Here is a 24,852-nt window from a genome sequence, read left to right as displayed (position 1 = left end):
GACACATTAGATTAGACGGGAATCCCCTTGGACTATGATGCTTGCTGATGACCCTGCAATCTGTAACAAGAGTAGGAAGCAGGTTGAGGAGACCCTGGAGAGGCGGAGATATGCTCTAGAGAGGAGAGGAATGAAAGCAGAATACATGTGTGTGAATGAGAGGAAAGACAGTGGAATGGTGAGAATACAGGGAGTAGAATTGGTGAAGTTGGAGTTTAAATACTTGGTATCAACATTACAGAGTAACAGGGATTGTGGAAGAGAGGTGAAAAAGAGAGTGCAGGCAGGGTGGAATGGGTGGAGAAGAGTGTCAGGAGTAATTTGTGACAGACAGGTATCAGCAAGAGAGAAAGGTAAGACCTACAGGACGGTAGTGAGATCAGCTAAGTTATATGGGTTGAAGATGGTGGCACTGACCAGACAGCAGGAGACAGATCTTGGAGGTGGCAGAGTTAAAAATGCTAAGGTTTGCATTGGGTGTGACAAGGATGGACAGGATTAGAAATGAGTACATTAGAGGGTCAACTCAGGTTGGACAGTTGGGAGACAAAGGCAGAGAGGCGAGATTGCGTTGGTTTGGACATGTGCAGAGAAGAGATGCTAGGTGTATTGGGAAAATGATGTCAAGGATAGAGCTGCCAAGCAAGAGGAAAAGAGGAAGGACTAAGAGAAAGTTTACGGATATGGTGAGAGAGGACATGCAGGTGATGGATGTTACATAGAAAGATGCAGAGGACAGGAAGATATGAAAAAAGGTGATCCGCTGTGGCAGCCACTAATGGGTGTAGCCGAAAGAAGAAGACGACGACTGCTAAATTAATCATTTAACTACATTATTAAAAAAAAAAAATCAGGAAACAAACATTAAATATTCAACGTATTAATGTTGTTATCAATGAACCATCAATCTGAACAGTGAACTTCATTTAACAATAATATTTGGGCCTGGTATGAGTTCCCGTCACACTTCTTCACTTTTGCTGGCACCCTTATTCCAGCATGCAAAAAATTTTCTGCAACAATGCAATAAATAGTAAATGCTCCCAGAAATAAGACTTAGACTGCAAGCAAAAATTAAGCTCTTATCTAAATATTTACCATCTCTACTCTCTACTACAAACTTAAAAATAGCTCCCCAGAGAAATAAAAACAAGAATATTACACATAACTGTTATGTCAGTGGTGTTTAACAGAATATGTGCATTGAAACTATAAAGATGGAATTTAGTCTTGGCTAATGTAAACATACTTAGATCTTATGCTACATCAACTATCTAACGCAACTTAAAACACTAACCTGTAATCCACTGACCACTTCCTGCATTTTAGGTCGGCTCAGGTCCAGAAAGCTCTCAATTAGGTCACCATCAATAAAGCCTGTTGCTTGTTCTGTTTTGCGCTCTGTGTAAAATGATCTCCAAGTAAAAGACAGTTAAAGAAAATTTTGACACAAGGTTGAAACATCTGTTTAAGAACTATATATAAGCTTAACCAAAACAGGCACAACAGCACACATAGTATTCTCAAACATTTTTAATCCAGTTCAGGGCGCTGGAGGTGTAACTGCTTATTTATCTAGTTTCCCTTTTTACAGATCTTGGGACAAAAGAAAAACACACACCTTCACTATCAATTCTACAAAAAATAATGTTATTAAATGTATTAAACGACTGAGCAAATATCATTTAATATAATTTAAACAAATAGCACAAACAGACTTGCTGACATTTTTTTTACTTGCTTGGATGAATTTCACTAGTTTGATTCCTAGCTCTTTATGTTGGCTAACAAGAGACAATAGAAGCCTGAGCTGAAAGAGCACACTACATGGGATGCTCAGCACACGTCTGCTGCACATTTATTAGCTTTAGTATTTCTTTAAAGATTATTCATGGGAAAATATTTCAGATTAAACATTCACATATTATTTCTATAATTTTGCATTTTTTTTTATTTATTCAAAATTGTAAGACGACGTTTTCACACCAAATAAGGTCATCACCAATATATGTGTTTCCTTAAAATGCAAAAGCTCTTTAACACAAAAAAAAGATATTCTTGCGCAGAAAAATTCCATGATAAAGATTATATATCACATTTAATTATGTACTATGCAGTACAAATGTAAATTTCATAAAAGTGACCCAACATCTTTCAACCTTAATGTAAAAAATCCTTTCAGTTAAATGCAATCTTCTATTAAATATAAATATAAACTCCTCCATAATAAATCTCAACCATATTTAGTAATGCACTATCCTAACTAATGACCAGCCTAAAATTCTCAGGTTCACACCAGTTTAAAAAAGTGTGGGTTTCCTACAAGTGCAGGAAAACACTGAAAGACACCAAAACACAAAGAATTATTTTCAATTCAAATGCCACACAATATAAGGACTCGGAGTGTGTGAAAAAGCTTTTTGTGTCTTGACTAATAAGATCAATTTGAACAACTAAAATTTCATAAAATTCTAGAAGTATATACAGTGCATCCGGAAAGTATTCACAGCGCAGCACTTTTTTCACATTTTGTTATGTTACAGCCTTATTCCAAAATGGATTAAATTCATTTTTTCCCTCAGAATTCTACACACAACACCCAATAACGACAACGTAAAAAAAGTTTACTTGAGATTTTTTCAAATTTATTAAAAATAAAAAAATTGAGAAAGCACATGTACATAAGTATTCACAGCCTTTGCCATTAACCTCAAAATTGAGCTCAGGTGCATCCTATTTCCCCTGATCATCCTTGAGATGTTTCTGCAGCTTAATTGGAGTCCAACTGTGGTCTCAAGGCACAAATCTGGGGAAGGTTACAGAAAACATTCTGCTGCTTTGAAGGTCCCAATGAGCACAATGGCTTCCATCATCCATAAGTGGAAGAATTTCAAAACCACCAGGACTCTTCCTAGAGTTGGCCGGCCATCTAAACTGAGCGATCGAGGGAGAAGGGCCTTAGTCAGCGAGGTGACCAAGAACCCGATGGTCACTCTGTCAGAGCTCCAGAGGTTCTCTGTGGGGAGAGGAGAACCTTCCAGAAGGACAACCATCTCTGCAGCAATCCACCAAATCAGACCTGTATGGTAGAGTGGCCAGACGGAAGCCACCCCTAAGTAAAAGGCACATGGCAGCCCGCCTGGAGTTTGCCAAAAGGCACCTGAAGGACTCTCAAACCATGAGAAACAAAATTCTCTGGTCTAATGAGACAAAGAATGAACTCTTTGGTGTGAATACCAGGCGTCACTTTTGGAGGAAACCAGGCACCGCTCATCACCAGGCCAATACCATCCAGTGAAGCATGGTGGTGGCAGTATCATGCTGTGGGGATGTTTTTCAGCAGCAGGAACTGGGAGGCTAGTCAGGATAAAGGGAAAGATGACTGCAGCAATGTACAGGGACATCCTGGATGTAAACCTGCTCCAGAGAGCTCTTGACCCTCAGACTGGGGTGACGGTTCATCTTTCAGCCGAACAACGACCCTAAGCACACAGCCAAGATATCAAAGGAGTGGCTTCAGGACAACTCTGAATGTCCTTGAGTGGCTCATCCAGAACCCAGACTTGAATCCGATTGAACATCTCTGGAGAGATCTTAAAATGGCTGTGCACCGACGCTTCCCATCCAACCTGATGGAGCTTGAGAGGTGCTGCAAAGAGCAATGGGCGAAACTGGCCAAGGATAGGTGTGCCAAGCTTGTGGCATCATATTCAAAAAGACTTGAGGCTGTAATTGCTGCCAAAGGTGCATCGACAAAGTATTGCGCAAAGGCTGTGAATACTTATGTACATGTGATTTCTCGTTTTTTTTATTTTTAATAAATTTGCAAAAACCTCAAGTAAACTTTTTTCATATTGTCATTACAGGGTGTTGTGTGTAGAATTCTGAGGAAAAAAATGAATTTAATCCATTTTGGAATAAAGCTGTAACATAAAATGTGGAAAAAGTGATGCGCTGTAAATACTTTCCGGATGCACTGTGTGTGTAAACATTATATATATATATATATATATATATATATATATATATATATATATATATATATATATATATATATATATATATATATATATATATATATATATATATATATATATATATACACACATACATACACACACACACACATATATATATATACATATAAAATACGGAAGCTCTGAACCGCACAGCGAAAAAAATTATGGGATAACCCTTATCTCGTACGTACAAGATACTTTCACGTACGTACGCGATAAACTTAGATTCAAATATTACAAAAGTGTGCTTCGGGGCTTCCTAATTACGACCTTACCAAGGCTGTGGCGCTTCAGTTTGACGTCACTTCCAGCGTGGTGATATAAAAAAGCAGACGGATGGGCTTTTATTTATTAAAGGAGTGTGGGATGGTTAGAGTTGGGTTTAACAGCAGCATGCAACACCTAAGTCAGGTAATGCCCGGAACGTCAGTCACGAAATGCCCATCGCATACCCCATTACACTATGGTTAAGAGTAGGCTTGTGGGAGGGTAAGGGTTTAGTTTACAGGTATTCGTCTGCACACTAGTACGGAGCACCTAAGGAGATATGGTGTTTTGTTTCTTCCTGGAAAACAATTTGGTGCGTACAACTTACTATCTCGTGCCCACCAGGCACTTTTAAGGTCGCATCTGCCAATATTGCGTGTGCGCCGCATTCTTTCAGATGAGCACCAAATGCCATCGCGTTCTACTGTATATCATTTTCTGGAAACGGGACATATCAATGAACAGTCTGTTTTCCTCATACAGTTACAGTCCACAGAAATGAATATTGGCAAGTTTATAAAATCAGGCTATGCATTCAAGCCCAGATCGTTAAATCCGCGAAGCAGCACCGCTAACCAATGCATTCATTTATAGTAAAAGGAAATTACATTAGTTAGCCATTTACTTTCTAGCCCGCAGCTTGTTATTCGCACAAGTTACGAAAGGAATTCATATTTCACGTATTTACTGCGTGTGAAGTTTACCCAGTTCAATGCGGGTTCACTAATTTAATTCTCTGGTAAACCTGGCACAATCGATCGCTTATCTGCACCAATGAACTGTGGGCTTTAACGTGCATATAAAGAGTTAAATCCAAATCGAGCCACTTTAACTCTCGCCGTTTTCAGACAAGAAATGTACCCTAGTTAAAAAGCCAAACTTGAATATCCTAGTGAACTCCACTGGCCAACCTGGCACACTGGGTCACCCGTTGCATTGTGCAAAATGAACTGTGATCTTTAAAAGTACAGCAGAGATCTAAATGGTGTTGCTGCCGTTTTATTGTCACGTTCTTGACAGGATTGATCACCAAGTTAAATTGCTGGTACATACATACATACATACATACATATACATACACATACACACACAGGTGCTGGTCATAAAATTAGAATATCTTAACAAAGTTGATTTATTTCAGTAATTCCAATCGAAAAGTGAAACTTGTATATCAGATTCATTCATTACACACAGGCTGATGTATTTCAAATGTTTTTTAATTTTGATGATTATAACTGAAAACTAATGAAAGTCCCAAATTCAGTATCTCGGAAAATTAGAATATTGTGAAAATGTTCAATATTGAAGACACCTGGTGCCACAATCTAATCAGCTAATTAATTAAAAACACCTGCAAAAGACTTTAAATGGTCTCTCAGTCTAGTTCTGTAGGCTACACAATCATGGGGAAGACTGCTGACTTGACAGTTGTTCAAAAGACGACCATTGACACCTTGCACAAGGAGGGCAAGACACAAAAGTCATTGCTAAAGAGGCTGGCTGTTCACAGAGCTCTGTGTCCAAGCACATTAATAGAGAGGCGAAGGGAAGGACAAGAGGTGGTAGAAAAAAGTGTAGAAGCAATAGGGATAACCGCACCCTGGATTGGATTGTGAAACAAAACCCATTCAAAACTGTGGGGGAGATTCACAAAGAGTGGACTACAGCTGGAGTCAGTGCTTCAAGAACCACCACGTACAGACGTATGCAAGACATGGGTTTCAGCTGTCGCATTCCTTGTGTCAAGCCACTCTTGAACAAGAGACAGCATCAGAAGCATCTCGACTGGACTGCTGCCGAGTGGTCCAAAGTTATGTTCTCTGATGAAAGTAAATATTGCATTTCCTTTGGAAATCAAGGTCCCAGAGTCTGGAGGAAGAGAGGAGAGGCACAGAATACACGTTGCTTGAGGTCCAGTGTAAAGTTTCCACAGTCAGTGATGGTTTGGGGTGCCATGTCATCTGCTGGTGTTGGTCCATTGTGTATTCTGAGGTCCAAGGTCACCACAGCCATCTACCAGGAAGTTTTAGAGCACTTCATGCTCCCTGCTGCTGACGAACTTTATGGAGATGCAGATTTCATTTTCCAACAGCACCTGGCACCTGCACAAAGTGCCAAAACTACCAGTACCTGGTTTAAGGACCATGGTATCCCTGTTCTTGACTGGCCAGCAAACTCGCCTGACCTTAACGCCATAGAAAATCTATGGGGTATTGTGAAGAGGAAGATGCAATATGCCAGACCCAACAATTCAGAAGAGCTGATCCACCATCTCGACAATTTTACAAAGAAAAGATTTGCATAAGGAGGCTCCTTCTAAACAATAACCACTTTCCTTTTCATTCTCCTCCTCCCTTCCCGCAGCTTAAAGATGTCAAATTAAATGGTGAGTACAGTATGAAATTGTTGTTTCTGGTAGGCTAGGCACTTTTTATAACTTAATATATATTTTATAACTTAATATATATATATATATTTTATATATATATATATATATTTTATATATATATATATATATATATATATATATATATATATATATATATATATATATACTAATAAAAGGCAAAGCCCTCACTCACTCACTCACTCACTCACTAATTCTCCAACTTCCCGTGTGGGTGGAAGGCTGAAATTTGGCAGGTTCATTACTTACAGCTTCCTTACAAAAGTTGGGCAGGTTTTATATCGAAATTCTACGCGTAATGGTCATAACTGGAAGCTGTTTTTCTCCATTTACTGTAATGGAGATGAGCTTGAACGCCATGGGGGCGGAGTTTCGTGTGACATCATCACGCCTCCCACGTAATCACGCAGTACATAGAAAACCAGGAAGACCTCCAAAAAGCTGAAGAAAACATGCATTATATAATTGAGAAGGCAGCTAAACAATAAGCAGCGAAGCGAAAGTGACATATACAACCATGTTCATGAGTTCTGCTACTTGGAAACAAAGCACGATGTAAATCTACACTTTAAATTAAGTTCATAGACAGGCTGCCGCTGGCGTTTGTAATTTAGTGCCTGCCCATATAAGGCCGTCCGTCAGCGGCAATCCAATAGCAAACTCCCACTAAATATTCACGGGTGAAGGACTGTGTTTATGGAGAGGAAGATGAGATGGTCAGGGTGGTGTTTGACACAAACTCAGCGAAACTGCGAGAGAAAGTTTTAAGTGCCAGGACTAAGGTAACATTAAATACAGCCACGAACATAGCACCAGATGGCACCAGCACAGCTGGGAACCTTCGATGCATGTACACCGAGGCTCACGTGAACTGACGCAGTGCACAGATAAAAGGCAACAGTTCCAAAGAGCGCTGAACAAAAACCGAATTACACAATTGAAAAGGCAGCAAAAAATATGAAGCGTCTGATAAGCATATTCATAAATCCAGCTACTGCGGAAACAAAGCACACGGTGGAAAAAGTCAATGTCCCGCTAAAGGAAGACAGTGTTAAAAAAAAAAAAAAAACGTGCATGCAGTGTGTCAGGTCTCAGATAAAGAAGACGAGCTGTTTATTGATGCAGTAAGAAACTAATCGATGAAAGAAACCTGTCATTTTACAACGATTGACAAACACGGAATGTAACTTGAACACAAAACATCCTACAAATACGAGCCTGATTGAAAGAAATAATGATAATCAAATCCTTGATGACAGCAACACTCAGTAACACTCACAAAACAAATACTGTATATTGACAGTCATGTTACGTTATTTTTAAAATGTTCCCTTTTCCTTTTCTAGCTTAAGTAAGAGCGAGGGGAGGATGCAGGCTGTAGTGCGCGATCACATTTCAAAAAATATATCTTTTCAAGTTCTATTTAGTCCATATTTGTCAAACTCAAGGGCCACGGGCCACATCCGGCCCGGCGTGTAATTATATCCGCCCGAGATCATTTTATATACTGTATTATTGTTATTAATGGCCCAGGTATATGAAGCGCTGGTAACACAATAAACTACAGATCCCATAATGCAGCGCTTCAGCTGCCTTGCCGAACACTTACCGCGTTAATCAAGTCTAGCTTATGATGCTGCAAGTTATTGCGAAGCTAGCTCACACGATGCTGGAGAGAAAGTTCATTCTGAAAATAGAGCCTTTAAAAACCGATGGGAGGCTGAGTATATGTTTACTGAACCCGTGTGTCTCATTTGTGGAGCTAATGTGGCTGTAATTACAGAATTTAATCTAAGACGGCACTATGACACAAAACATCAGGGTAACCTGAATGCAATGCAGAAGATACAGAAAGCAGAATAATTAAATAAGAATCTGACACTTCAGCGGACGTTTTACCGTGCACAATCACAAAGTGATTTCAAGTGAAGCTGCTTTTATGGGAGACACAAATGCACCAGTACACCTTGCCCCACTTTCCCTGTTGCCAAGTAATGTTAAACCAAGTCGTCACTACGGTGTTCCCAAATACGCACTTTGCTGATAAACTGAGCGCACTGAGTTTGCACGGCGCTTTGGTGACTTTGAAGAACAAAAAAAGTCCGTCTACATGCGGCTCGAACCTTGTGCATGTTTGGTAGCACATATCTGTGTGAGAAGCTCTTCTCAGTGATAAAGACTAACAAAACAGCACACAGGAGTCGCCTCACTGATGAGCACCTGCAATCCATCCTGAGAATCTCCACAACACAGAACCTCACACCAAACATAAACGAATTTGTTGCCAAAAAAAGATGCCAGGCGTCCAGCTCTAAAATGACATATGAGCAAAGACAACTGAATGATTTGATTTAATTGCTGAAAGGAACACATTTTATTTATATTTCCAGGTTTTGTTATGCAGCATGTTCATATTTGAATTTGTACAATTTTGACAGGATATATTTTTATTGAGAGCAAAATCTTTTGGGATATTTAAAATCTAAGTTTATTTTTTATATAAAATTACATAAGAGTAAAGAAATTTGAATGTTTGTTCTTTTAATGTTTACTTTATTTCTAACTTGTATAATTTAGACAGGATATATTTTTATGGAGAGCAAAATATTATAAGTTGTTTAAGGTTTGAGTTGATTTATTCAGGAATAATATTCCTGTCTGTTTTTACCATTCCTACCAAAGATATTTCTGTCGACTAAATAAAAATTCCTTCTATTTAAAATTTAAATAGAACTTGAACAAATACGATAGTTCATAATATCCACGCAGACTTGCACGTAAGAGCGGGAGTTATCCATTTTAACAAGCAGCGTATTGCACTGATACGAAATAGCTGTGTGTGTATATATGTAGATATGTATGTATATATATATATATATGTTTATATATGTATTTGTGTGTATATATGTGTGTGTATGTATATATGTATGTGTGTATGTATTTATGTGTGTGTGTATATGTATGTGTATATATGTAGATATATATATATGTATGTATATATGTGTATATGTATAGATATGTATATATATATATATGTTTATGTGTGTGTGTGTAAATATATATATATATATGACAACAACACTCATCACTCACAACAGTGACAAAACAATTACATTGACAATCATGTTACGTTATTTTCAAAATGTTTCCTTTTCTTTTTCATTGCTTCTTTAACACACTACTTCTCGCCATGCTGAAGCCTTGGTATTTTACTAGTGTATATATATATATATATATATATATATATATATATATATATATATATATATATATATATATATATATATACACACACACACAGTGGTGTGAAAAACTATTTGCCCCTTTCCTGATTTCTTATTCTTTTGCATGTTTGTCACACAAAATATTTCTGATCATCAAACACATTTAACCATTAGTCAAATATAACACAAGTAAACACAAAATGCAGTTTTTAAATGATGGTTTTTATTATTTAGGGAGAAAAAAATTCCAGACCTACATGGCCCTGTGTGAAAAAGTAATTGCCCCCTGAACCTAATAACTGGTTGGGCCACCCTTAGCAGCAATAACTGTAATCAAGCGTTTGCAATAACTTGCAATGAGTCTTTTACAGCGCTCTGGAGGAATTTTGGCCCACTCATCTTTGCAGAATTGTTGTAATTCAGCTTTATTTGAGGGTTTCTAGCATGAACCGCCTTTTTATGGTCATGCCATAGCATCTCAATTGGATTCAGGTCAGGACTTTGACTAGGCCACTCCAAAGTCTTCATTTTGTTTTTCTTCAGCCATTCAGAGGTGGATTTGCTGGTGTGTTTTGGGTCATTGTCCTGTTGCAGCACCCAAGATCGCTTCAGCTTGAGTTGACGAACAGATGGCGGACATTCTCCTTCAGGATTTTTTGGTAGACAGTAGAATTCATGGTTCCATCTATCACAGCAAGCCTTCCAGGTCCTGAAGCAGCAAAATAACCCCAGACCATCACACTACCAGCACCATATTTTACTGTTGGTATGATGTTCTTTTTCTGAAATGCTGTGTTCCTTTTACGCCAGATATAACGGGACATTTGCCTTCCAAAAGTTCAACTTTTGTCTCATCAGTCCACAAGGTATTTTCCCAAAACTCTTGGCAATCATTGAGATGTTTCTTAGCAAAATTGAGATGAGCCCTAATGTTCTTTTTGCTTAACAGTGGTTTGTGTCTTGGAAATCTGCCATGCAGGCCGTTTTTGCCCAGTCTCTTTCTTATGGTGGAGTCGTGACTGACCTTAATTGAGGCAAGTGAGGCCTGCAGTTCTTTAGACGTTGTCCTGGGATCTTTTGTGACCTCTCGGATGAGTCGTCTCTGCGCTCTTGGGGTAATTTTGGTCGGCCGGCCACTCCTGGGAAGGTTCACCACTGTTCCATGTTTTGCCATTTGTGGATAATGGCTCTCACTGTGGTTCGCTGGAGTCCCAAAGCTTTAGAAATGGCTTTATAACCGTTACCAGACTGATAGATCTCAATTACTTCTGTTCTCATTTGTTCCTGAATTTCTTTGGATCTTGGCATGATGTCTAGCTTTTGAGGTGCTTTTGGTCTACTTCTCTGTGTCAGGCAGCTCCTATTTAAGTGATTTCTTGATTGAAACAGGTGTGGCAGTAATCAGGCCTGGGGTGGCTACGGAAATTGAACTCAGGTGTGATACACCACAGTTAGGTTATTTTTAACAAGGGGCAATTACTTTTTCACACAGGGCCATGTAGGTTTGGATTTTTTTCTCCTAAATAATAAAACCATCATTTAAAAACTGCATTTTGTGTTTACTTGTGTTATATTTGACTAATGGTTAAATGTGTTTGATGATCAGAAACATTTTGTGTGACAAACATGCAAAAGAATAAGAAATCAGGAAGGGGGCAAATAGTTTTTCACACCACTGTATAAACATTCTCTCTCTCTCTCTCTCTCTCTCTCTCTCTCTCTCTCTCTCTCTCTCTCTCTCTCTCTCTCTCTCTCTCTCTCTCTCTCTCTCTCTCTCTCTCTCTCTTCTCTCTCTCTCTCTCTCTCTCTCTCTCTCTCTCTCTCTCTCTCTCTCTCTCTCTCTCTCTCTCTATATATATATATATATATATATATATATATATATATATATATATATATATATATATATATATATATATATATATATATATATATATATAATTTATTAGGCTTATTCCTTACAGCTTACTTACAAAAGTTGGGCAGGTTTCATTTCGAAATTCTACGCATAAGGGTCATAACTGGAAGCTATTTTTCCCCATATAATGTAATGGAGTCTTGAGTTGGAGATGGCGTGGGGCGGAGTTTAGTGTGACATCATCACGCCTCCTACGTAAGTGCGTAGAGAACAAGGAAGAACTCCAAACAGCGATGAGCACAAAGCGCCATTTCACAATTGAGAAGGCAGAAAAACATTATGAAGCAAATGATGCATACAAGCATATTCATAAGTACAGCTACTGCGAAACAAAGCACGGCGTGAACCGTAAGTTTATATTAAATTAAGTTCATAGACAGGCTGCCACTAGCGTTTGTAATTTAGTGCCTGCCCATATAAGGCCGTCCATCAGCGGCAATCCAATACAAACACTGCGGTAAATGTTCACGGGTGAAGGACTGTGCTTATGCAGAGGAAGATGAGATGGTCAGGGTGGTGTTTGGCACAAACTCATTGAAACTGCGAGAGAAACTTTTAAGTGCCGGGTCTTAGCTGACATTACACGAGATGGCACCAGTACAGCTGGGAACCTTCGATGCAAGAACACCAAGCGGCTCACGTGAACTGGCGCAATGCGCAGACAAAAGCAACAGTTCCAAAGAGTGCTGAACAAAACCGAATTACACAATTGAGAAGGCAGCAAAAAATATGAAGCGTCTTATACATACAATCATATTCATAAGTGCAGCTACTGCGGAAACAAAGCACACGGTGGAAAAAGTGAATGTCCTGCTAAAGGAAGACAGTGTAAAAAAAACCGTGCATGCAGTTTGTCACATCACAGATAAAAGGAAGACGAGCTGTTTATTGATGCAGTAAGGAACTAATCGATGAATGAAACCTCTTATCTTTACAACGATTGACAAACACGGAATGTAACTTGAACACATCCTACAAATACGAGCCTGATTGAAAGAAATAATGATAATCAAATCCTTGATGACAGCAACATTCAATAACACTCACAAAACAATTACTGTATATTGACAATCATGTTACGTTATTTTTAAAATGTTCCCTTTTCTTTTCATAACTTCTACTTCTCCACTGCGTACACGGGTATATATATAAATGTATATATATACCCGATCTACAATACATACTTTAGCATAGACAAGCCACACGCTGTGGCTAATTGTAGAGTCTTAAGCCTCTAACGCCGACATTCGAGGTTCGATTCCCGAGAGGGTGTACTGACTATGTACGCGCTACCGATTCATTTTACCTTCACATCTCCTTGGTTTGGGACGTATGAAAAATATTAGGTTAACGCAGAATCATGTTACGTTATTTTTAAAAATTTTCCTTTCTTAGCACAAGCACAGCTGAGAAGCTTCGATGCATGTACTCCATAACGCGTTAAAAATAACGCATTTAATCACACTTTCAATTCCAAGCAAACGGAACTTTTGTCAATGCATGATTTCCTGGTACATCCATTACACTGATGCACACATCACAGCTACAAAAATGTTAGAGTCGGAATAAAGCGCTCCTACGACTGATCATTTCGACTACCCGAAAGCCTTGATAAAAGCATGGTTTTGTGCACACTGAAAAGCAAGCAAAATTAGATGCATTACAGAAAGCGGACTTTGTGGCTCTTACTGGGGATCATTGGACTTCCGTGACCGTTAGTAATTCTAAATACATCTAATTACAAAATGTTCAATGATCACACTGTTTTAGCCTAATGTACAAAATAATTTTGGCTAATGTTACTCAGAGTTTAAAGAGTAAGCTGGTCAAATTACCTTTTATGTTTCTGACTTATTTTTTAAGAAGAAAAACTGCACTTTATGTTGAAATTTTGGTTATTATTATTTAAAGACAATACTATTCTGAAAATGTACTTAAAGTACTTAAACTACCACTTTATTTTTAAGTCTGCCCAATTTTAACCAGGGATGATATTTTTGTTTCTGTTTTGAATTCAAATGCAGTTTAAAAGCTTTTTTTCAGAAATTAAAACAGCTTCAGTTTACAATATTCATGTCCATGTCTATTATTTGATTCTGTCGCCCACTAAAACCGTTTTAAATTAAAAAAAAACATTTGCGATTTGGGGCAAATTTACGTCGCGATTACATACGATTAATCAAGATTAATTCTTACACAGCCTCTAATTAATTGGATTATTTTTTTAATCGAGTTCCACCCCTAATATATATATATGTAGATATATATATATGTAGATTTGTATATGTTGTATATACAGTATGTATATATGTGTGTGTATATATACAGTATGTGTATATATGTATATATATATACACCTGTATATATATGTGTATGTATGTATATATATATATATATATATATATATATATATATATATATATATATATATATATATATATATATATATGCCAGCAACACTCATGACAATGACAAAACAATTACATTGTCAATCATATTACGTTATTATTAAAATGTTTCCTTTTCTTTTTACTTCTCCGCTGCCAATCGCAGGTATTTTGCTATATATATCTATATATATCTATATATATATATATATATATATATATAATAGATAGATATGACAACAACACTCATATCAATGACAAAACAATTACATTAACAATCATCTTACGTTATTTTTAAAATGTTTGCTTTTCTTTTCATAACTTCTTTAACACACTACTTCTCCAAGCTTGTGATATTCTGCTAGTATATATATATATATATATATATATATATATATATATATATATATATATATATACTGTTTATATATATATATATATATATACTACTCAAAAAAGAATTAAAGGAACACTTTTAATCAGAGTATAGCATAAAGTCAATGAAACTTATGGGATATTAATCTGGTCAGTTAAGTAGCAGAGGGGGTTGTTAATCAGTTTCAGCTGCTGTGGTGTTAATGAAATTAACAACAGATGCACTAGAGGGGCAACAATGAGATGACCCCCAAAACAGGAATGGTTTAACAGGTGGAGGCCACTGACATTTTTCCCTACTCATCTTTTCTGACTGTTTCTTCACTAGTTTTGAATTTGGCTACAGTCAGTGTCACTACTGGTAGCACGAGGTGATACCTGGACCCTACAGAAGCTGCACAGGTAGTCCAACTTCTCCAGGATGGCACATCAATACGTGTCATTGCCAGAAGGTTTGCTGTGTCTCCCTGCACAGTCTCAAGGGCATGGAGGTGATTCTAGGAGACAAGCAGTTACTCTAGGAGAGCTGGAGAGGGCCATAAAAGGCCCATAACCTATCAGCAGGACCAGTATCTGCTCCTTTGTGCAAGGAGGAACAGGATGAGCACTGCCAGAGCCCTACAAAATGACCTCCAGCAGGCTACTGGTGTGAATGTCTCTGACCAAACAATCAGAAACAGACTTCATGAGGGTTGCCTGAGGGCCCAAATGTCTACTGCGCCCTGTGCACACAGCACAGCACCGGGGAGCTCAATTGGCATTTGCCATAGAATACCAGAATTGGCAGGTCCACCACTGGCGTCCTGTGCTTTTCACAGATGAGAGCAGGTTCACCCTGAGTATATGTGAAAGACGTGAAAGGGTCAGGAGAAGCCGTGGAGAATATTATGCTGCCTGTAACATCGTTTAGCATGACTGGTTTGGTGGTGGGTCAGTGATGATCTTGGAGGCATATCCATGGAGCGACTCACAGACCTCTACAGGCTAGACAACGGCATCTTGACTGCCATTAGGTATCAGGATGAAATCCTTGGACCCATTGTCAGACCCTACGCTGGTGCAGTAGGTCCTGGTTTCCTCCTAATGCAAAACAATGCCCGGCCTCATGTGGCAAGAGTATGCAGGCAGTACCTGGAGGATGAAGGAATTGAAACAATTAAATGGCCTTCACGATCCCCTGACTTAAACCCAATAGAACATCTGTGGGACATTATGTTTCGGTCCATTAGGCGCCGCCAGGTTGCTCCTCAGACTGTACAACAGCTCAGGGATGCCCTCATACAGATCTGGGAGTAAATGCCACAAGACACCATTCGTCGTCTCATTAGGAGCATGTCCCGACGCGTTGTCAAGCATGCATACAAGCTCGTGGGGGCCACACAAGATACTGAAAAGCATTTTGAGTAGCAGAAATTAAGTTTTGAAAAAATGGACTAGCCTGCCACATCTTCATTTCACTCTGATTTTAGGGTGTCTACACAATTGAGCCCTCTGTAGGCAGAAAACTTTTATTTCCATTAAAAGACTTGGCATCCTTTTGTTCCCAAGACATTGCCCTGTCGTTATTTGTATAGATATCCAACTTCATATTGAGATCTGATGTATCTAATGTGTTTCTTTAAAGTGTTCCTTTAATTTTTGTGAGCAGTGTATATATATATATATATATATATATATATATATCTATATATATATATATATATATACTGTTTATACAGTACTGATTGGTGATTCTAAATTGGCCCTAGTGTGTGCTTGGTGTGTTTGTGTGTGTCCTGCGGTGGGTTGGCACCCTGCTCAGGATTGGTTCCTGCCATGTGCCCTGTGTTGGCTGGGATTGGCTCCAGCAGACCCACGTGACCCTGTATTCGGATTCAGCGGGTTAGGAAATGGATGGATGGATGGATGGATGGATATATATATATATATATATATAAACAGTATATATACATAAACATTCTCTCTCTCTCTGCATAAAACTCTGCATTTCAATATGATTTCAGACGTTTCTAGGAGATCGGCCTTTTTACATCACAGGCTTACACAGCACATACATATTACATATATATATATATATATATATATATATATATATATATATATATATATATACACACACATATGTACACACACACATACTGTATATATACACAATATATTTTATTTTCATTCCACTTCTATAATTTGGAATATATTTCTAAGTCCAATACATAAAACCCAAATGAATATCCATTCAACTTCATATTGTGATGCAACAAAACAGGACAAGCACTGAGAGGAATGAATACTTTTGAAAGTGTAAGAAGATGAAAATAAGGGAGCTGCTTTTCATCTGAGATAATGAGAACATTGTGATCTGTAAAAAGTACAGTGGATAATAGAGAAACTGACTACACTGTGATTTTAGACATTTAATACATAATCTCCTACCCCTTTTCCCCATCTCAACGTTGTCAGTCATTGTGTGAACACTGTCTACCCAAGAAATAAGATTTTAAGTGTGAAAATGTGAATCCCACTAAATTTCTTGGAAGACTCACTCATTAGCATTAGAGGGTGTATTTTGAAAATGGCTAATGTGAACAATAATAAATTATGTACCTTTCCAATATTTTAATTGGTTAACAAAATGACAGATCTATGTCACTAAAAATTATATTAAGGATTCATGATTCTACAATTTTCTTACTCTTCAATATTATTGGAAAGTTTGCTTCTTTTTTTGCTTTGTCCAGTGTCTTATAAAGAAAGGAGGGGGAAGAACATAATCTTCTCTTAACTTAATATCTCTTAAAGGATATAAGGAATGATCAATCTTTCCAACGCTCTTGATGACTTTATTAAGCCGATTTTGAAGGTCCAACAACAAACTGTACCAGCTTTCAGATAACGAGGTAACCAAACCTACAAGGAAAAAAAAGAAAAATTCAAGTTCTCACTACAGCAGTGGCAGTAAACATCAGGAGCAGACACAATGAACACAGTTATCTATACAGTAGATCATGTTATAGAAACTGAGAAATACTGATGCACAGTGAAAAATATCATTCAAACATTTTACACAACCTTTTATAACACACTGTAATATAATTCAGAGTAAAATAAGAGGCAAAAAATCATTTGAGGATGTAATTAATATTGACAATACAAATTTTGTTGAAGAATACTGTCAAGCTCCCAGCAGCACATTAAGATCTTATACTTCATTAGAAGGATCCACTGAAGAGGCAAGAAAGAGAGGAAATAATAAACCATGAGCTTACAGTATATGCTATAAAGAGATAACTAGATTAGCTGATTCACTGAATTTGTACAGGCACCAACATAACTGCCTGTCCTGTAAGGAAGACTGCATAGGTTTAATAAAGGAGAATGTTTTTTAACCTGTGTCCAAAGGTTTCATAATCTATCTGATCATCTCTTACTCAATAATGTAACTTGTCACTCAATTAGGGTGATCAGTGTGTACTGAGAGGAAAAAGCATGTTCAATCCTTTAAGAAATCTTTTTAAGTTCAGTTGTTCTGTCTCCCAGAATTGCTGTTTGTTGTTCAAAGAAATATTAACATAACCTTATGAATATTCATGTAAATACTTGTAAGGAAGTGAAAATAGAATTACAGGAAGTCAGTAGTTAAGACAGCAAGTTTCACGATTAGTCAGTATTTGTTAGTCCCATCGAAGCAAAGCCTTTTTAATCTAACTTCATAAGATTGAAATAAAATTGAGGCAAGGTTCTATCTCCTGACTCTATGAATCTTTTGTGAAGTAGAGTTTGGCTGCTGTTTAGTTTCTGGTTCAAACACCACAGACGAGAACACTACAGTGAAAAGATACTCAGCAGCTGAGATTCTTAGTCGGTAGCAAGTAGGATTGTGTCATGAGCGACACTGACAAACTCTCACATGCTGGCTCCACAGGCACATAGATGTTTGCATCGTCAGTCAGCACAGCAGCAAGGGCCTGTGCACACACATCCTTTGCTGAACACGAAGCGCAGTTAAAAATTGAACAAGCTAGAATGGCTATGGAGAAAGCCAAGTTAAACGCTGATATTACAAAGAGAGGCGGCCGCTGCTGAAGCGCACACCATAGTTTTAGAAGCGGCTGAAGACAATGATGGGAGGGCGTCTAAGAAAAAAAGAGAGGCACACGCCATCAAATAAGTTTGCATGAAGCCGCTCTGACAGGGAGGCAGAACTACACGCTGATTCACTCAGGGGACCAGGTTTGCGACACTGAAGATGATCTTATCACTTGGGGAACACCATTTGCCATCAAAACGCCTGTGCCTAGAAAAGAAAAGCAGTCAGGGTTTATCGAAGATCATGATGCCTTGACACTTATCTCACATTTGACGATTATACTCCAAATATAAATAGACTGGAACACAGAGATCACTGCATAGATGCTCAGCCGTGCCCGGATTTTTTATTTTTATAATTTTATTGATTTTTTAAAAATCAAATAACATTCCATATAAATAAATACAAAGTTTTACCAAAAAAAAAAAAAAAAAAAAAAAAAGGTTTGAAACAAATCAACCCCCACCCCGAGAAAGACAGCTCTGCTACTAAAAATAAGTAAACAGCTAAATTAATAAATGAATAAAGAGAAATGGAGTAAAAGAGGGGAGAGAACCTGCTTCTTCAATCTAAATGCTTATTCTAAAATGTTATTGATTAGATCCTGACAGGTTTTGAGAAAGTGCAAATTAGATTTTTTCCAGCTTCAAATAGTATATATCATCAATTACCCACTGACTTAGAATAGGTGAGTTAGGATTCTTCCAGGTGAGCAAGGTAAGTCTACGTGTGAGTAGTGTAAAGCAAATTACAGTTTGTTTGTCCTTCTCCACTGTAAGGCCATCTGGAAGTACACCAAACACAGCTGTTAGTGAATTAGGAGGGATTGTGACACTAAGGCTGTCTAAAAGGAATTTATAAAGATTTTGGTCCAAAATGATGTTAATTTGGTGCACGCACAAAACATGTGACTCAGTGAGGCTGGAACTTGATTACAGTGTTTGCAGTTTGGATCTTGCCCTGGAAACATTTTGGACAATTTTAAACACGAAAGATGCGCTTGAAATAAAATTTTGAGTTGAATAATTCAAGGCTATGGGCATATGGAGCGAGTGAATTCTGTGCATTGTTACTTTCCACTCCTTTTCTGAAATGTTGAGTGAGAGATCCTTTTCCCATTGTTTTCTTAAACCTTTGAAAGGGAGGGACTGTAAAATAGTTTTATATATTACGTAAATGCTGTCCGAGTCCTCAAGACTGAGCAAAATTTTTTCCGGCATTGAGGGAGGTGAGAGGTGAGGAAAATTGGGCAGGTTCTGTTTAACAAAGTTTTGAATTTGAAGGTAGTGAAAGAAATGTGTAGCTGGAAAGTTAAATTTGGATTGTAATTGTTCGTAGGATGCAAACACGTCGTCTATGTACAGATCTCTAAGTGACTGAATCCCAAATGTTTTCCAGGCATTAAAAACTGCATGTGTTTGAGAGGGTGGAAAAAGGTGGTTCTCATGCAGAGGTGCTACAAGATAAAAGCTTCTCTATCTTACAATACTTCCTACATTGGTTCCATATTCTGTGTGAGTGAAGCACAATTGGATTGTTGGCATATTGGCAATGAACTTGTATTTAGTGGGGTGCAAAGTAAGGAATATAAAAAAGTACTGCAGGATTTTATTTCTATTGCAGACCAAGCCTGTGTCTGTTCGTCTATTTGTTTTCATGTTTTTATAGTTTGTAGGTTTGCTGCCAAGTAATAAATTTGAAAGTTAGATAGAGCCATGCCACCCCTTCTGCCTTAGGTCTTTGTAGGGTCACCCTTTGGATACATGGATGTTTTGAATTTCAAATAAATGAGGTTATGGTTGCATCTAATTTCTTAAAAATGATCTATTGATGTAAATTGGAATGTTTTGAAATAAAAAGAGAAGCTTAGGGAGGATATTCATCTTAATGTTAATTCTTCCATCTTTCCTGAAGAAAGGAGAACCTTGTAAGTCTATTTTTCCTTCTTGTTCATTAACCAATAAACGGGTTCTTATTCTCAGATATAGATGTGTATTTTTTTAAAATATGTTTATGTTTTTGAATGCCAAGTTCTAGTCTGCATGTCTGGTTTTAAGAATCAACATAGTGAAGGGGTCACTAATTGACCCCAGGAAATTGAATCGAGGTGGAAGGATCCAGAAAGCTTAATTAAAGTCTGTCAAATATGGAAATAGGGATCAGTAAGAGGATCAATTTCAGATGATCTCAAGTGTACTGTATGGTACAAGCAGCATAAACAGGTGTTGAAGCAGTCAGTTTTGTAAGGCCAGGTTTATACTTCTCACGATGCGATGTGTGCTCCAGCGGACGCTCCTGCTACACAATATTTTTACTGTTTATACTTGCGCGTTTTACTTTACGTAAATATGGAGGAATCCACCAGGTGGCAGTGCAAGATATTATCACGGTGAGAATAGGCTCAGCTTCGCTGTGCTGTGAATTGCCTGGAATACCCATTAAATTCCTATGACACCTTACCACAATCTCTCTGAAAAAGATGTTTAATGATTAAATCCATCAATCCAGGGATGTGTCCATTCTAGCAAGCATTGGGCACAAAGCTGAAACAATCCCTGGATGGGGCATCAGCTCATCGCAATGTGAATACAAGCACACACACACTAGCATCATTTTAGTGTCACCAAATCTGCATATCTTTGGAAGGAAACCAGTGCACACTATGGAAACCCAGCAGGAAAACATGTAAACTCCAGGCAGGGAATACCAGCGACGTGACTCCCTGTGAGACAGCAGTGCTACCACTCTGCCACCATGTCACCCCATGTGTGTAATTATAAGTATAAATCTTAGGATTCTAAATGTGCAGAGATTTGGAATATCATACATTTAATGTGTTATGTGTGGCGATTGCTGCTATCAGGTTAGGAGGAAGCCCCAGAAAAAAAAAAAAGACACCACAAAAGATGGTATGTGAGACTTTTAAAATTTATTGTGTCATTACAATCAGGAATATGCAACGCTTGAATATAAAAGCACCACTTTTTTTCATTTGTATGTTGGCATTTTGCTTCACCACAAAGAACCATTCATCAAACACCAAAGCACACACATCTGACCTACTAGGATCCGCATAGCGGCTTTTTGTCACATGTAGATGGTAAACAGAGACACTGATGTTACGTTCCAACTTTTATTACACTATGCCCCCCCGACTTTTTGCTGGTATTATAACTTGCGCACATGTTGTGTTAATTTCTGAGGACCTGCTAAGAGGACGTGTCAAATTAGCGCTGGGAACGCATGGCAGTCATGATGCGTGTGCGTACACGTTCTGAGTGTGAAGTATAAACAAGCCCTAAGAGAGCATACAAATAAATTAGTTGTCTAAGAGAAAAGAAACATGAATCAATTTTTTAATTAAATGTTAAAAGATGTCTACTCTTAAAATCTTTGCACCATACCAACTAGTATATGCATTATTCTGCTTGCTGAGTGTAAGAAGCACAAATAGTCAGGTAATCAATCTATGGACAGTTGCACAATGCAGCACAAAATGGATACTTGCTGACTGTGAAGAAAGCTGCCAAAACAGTGCACTCATTCGTTAGCATTATAGGCTGTATGTGTGAAAATAGTGTGACCAAAAATAAATGATGTAACTTTCCAATATTCCAATTCAATAACAAATGACTGATTTTTGACTCTTAAAATTATATTAAGGACTACAAGATCTACAACCAGGTGTGCAAGATACATGTGTAATGGGATCTTGCTTGCATCAGGAAGAAACAGTTAGGCCTCTATATCTTTAGACATTATTATTCAAAGAAAAAAATAATATGTATAGTAGATTGTATAATAGACTTTACTTACCTATCATTCCATTAACTGTCCCAAACAACACAGAACCCTGAGTGGGTGTAGATGTTTCGCCAAGGTTCTGCATGACAAGAGAACCATGGCAAAAGACATTGACAAACTCTCCTAAGTGGAACAGGCCTACTTCCTGAAGATGCTGCCTCTCTTCATCAGTTGTAGCAGCACTAAGCAAAAAAGAAGTGTCAAAAAATGAAATTAATCCTTAGCAAAAGTATAAAAATGGTTATAAAAAAAGCTAAGATGTGCTACTTTCGGCTCCAAACTGAAAGCTAGCTATCAAACATTTATATTATATATACACCACTTAAATGTTCTGATATACCTGATTGATGGTAATTTTTTCATAACCTTAAACAGATTTACTTAAAAGATAAATTTGGTATTTTTCAAGTCAAAGTTATTTTTTCACGGTAACATATATTAATTTGCAACAAAAAATTGCACTCTAAAGTGAAGCTTTTTTTTTTTTTTACCAAAATAATTATCCTCCTCGTGTGCTTTTAGAATGGAAGTAAATGATACAAAGGTCCAAAACAAAAGCCTTTAAACTTAACAATTATGTCAACTTTGAAGCAGCAAGGGTTTCGATTTAAAACAGGGTCTGTGTTTCTGTGGCACAATTGTGGCAACAGAGATAAATTCTTAATGATATAATTACAGATTTTGGTACTATATTCTAGTAAGAATACTATTTTTGACCACTTGTATGCTTGCAGTAGGCGTTGCGAGTGGAGTTTTCATCACCATTTGGAAGCTTCAGGATTCTATGTATGTATGTATGTATGTATGTATGTATGTATGTATGTATGTAATACACACACATACATGGTATATAAAATATACTGTTAACTGTTTAGCTACTAAATAACATTGCTTTTACTTAGGCACAGATGAAAACAGCTTTGACTGTCTTTGACAATGTATGTCAACAGTGAAGAAGAAATGAGCATTTGGTAGACGTAGAGATTTGAGAGATATCATTTAGATAATCTCTACCCTGACAAAGGAGCAAAATTCCAATACTCTTAGTCAGTTTAACTTGAACCATCTGTTCCTGAGAAAATAATACAAGTATAAAAGAAAGTAGCTGTTTTCTTCTCAGACATGTTACACTCTGCTGCAAACTGCTCCAGTAAGCATAAATATAATAAAAATATAAGTAAATGACCCAGCAGAAGACATTTTCATAAATAGTATAGTGAGGCAACTGTCACCAATGTTTTTTTCTTTTTTTTGACTAACAGGAAGAATTTAGTAAGTTGGAATGGTTACATGCTGAAATTGTTATATGTATGTTTTGCATAACATACTTGAATAAAAAAATGACACAAATTCTACTTTAGATGTAATGTTAAAAACAAGAAAAAACAAAAACAAACAGCAAGGATCCAAAAACTTTACTCTTCTTCATTTTATTAAGACAAAATAAACAAGCAAGCAAAATCATAAAAAATGAACCTAAAAATTAAAGAGATTCAAAAGTGAACTGAAGATAGTTACTGTGGAAAGGTAAATCCAGTCTAATATCCTCAACCTGTTACCACCAAAAACCTCTCCAGAATAAGTGCATAAAAATGAGAAATTGAGCCCATAAGCATCAATTTCACTTCAGGATATAGAACTGCAGTAACTGAATAAGAATGTTAACTAAAAAAAAAGGGTGTTTGTGCAGGAGTGCACTTGTCTTTTGATATCACACACACACACACACACACACACACACACAACAGGATACGATTGCACTAGGGAGATTGCTTGTGTTTCTAAAATAAGCAACATTTATAGATGATGTACGTACCTATCTTTCTGACACACAAACAGGTTGAAAGCATTTTCTGCCCCAAGGAAGTTGTCATCATCCAGGATCTCAACAGCACTCATCCAATTAGGATTAAAATCTCTGGCAATCTACGAAAGTTAATTCAAGAAAAACAAAGTAAAATAACATTTACACACCAATCAGCCACAACACTAAAACCACCTTCTTAATTTTTATGTAGGTATCTCTTATGCTGCCAAAACAGCTTTGAACCCATTAGGGCACACAAGATTTCTGAAGGTGGAGTATGGTATCTGGCACCAAGACATTAGCAGCTGATCCTCAATGTCCTCCTGCAAGTTGTGAGATGGGACCTCCATGGATCGGATTTGTTTATCCAGCACATCCACACATGCTTGTTCAGACTGAGATCTGGGAATTTGGAGGCCGTGTCAACACCTTGAACTCTTTGTCATGTTCCTCAAACCATTCCTGAACAATATTTACTGTGTGGCAGGATGCATTATCCTACTGAAAGTGGCCACTATCTTCAGGGAATACTGTTGCTATGAAGGAGAGCACGAAGTCTG

At 37.5% G+C, this 24,852-nt stretch overlaps 1 protein-coding gene across 1 annotated transcript in view; it reads right to left on the bottom strand.

Annotated features, from left to right (window-relative positions):
• Positions 1-24,852, bottom strand: part of ddb1 (damage-specific DNA binding protein 1) — a 209,292-nt gene that overhangs the window by 9,580 nt on the left and 174,860 nt on the right. Inside the window, exons 23-26 of the mRNA XM_039763642.1 lie at positions 24,302-24,411; positions 22,498-22,667; positions 17,399-17,501; positions 1,298-1,421 (exon numbers count right to left, since the gene is read on the bottom strand). Of these exons, the coding sequence (XP_039619576.1) occupies positions 1,298-1,421; positions 17,399-17,501; positions 22,498-22,667; positions 24,302-24,411 (507 nt within the window). The remainder of the gene's footprint in view (positions 1-1,297; positions 1,422-17,398; positions 17,502-22,497; positions 22,668-24,301; positions 24,412-24,852) is intronic.

The sequence above is a fragment of the Polypterus senegalus genome, chromosome 1 (assembly GCF_016835505.1).
Source record: "Polypterus senegalus isolate Bchr_013 chromosome 1, ASM1683550v1, whole genome shotgun sequence".
Lineage (NCBI taxonomy): Eukaryota > Metazoa > Chordata > Cladistia > Polypteriformes > Polypteridae > Polypterus > Polypterus senegalus.
The sequence above is the reverse complement of the archived record's forward strand: the minus strand, read 5'-3'. Positions and strand labels throughout refer to the sequence as shown.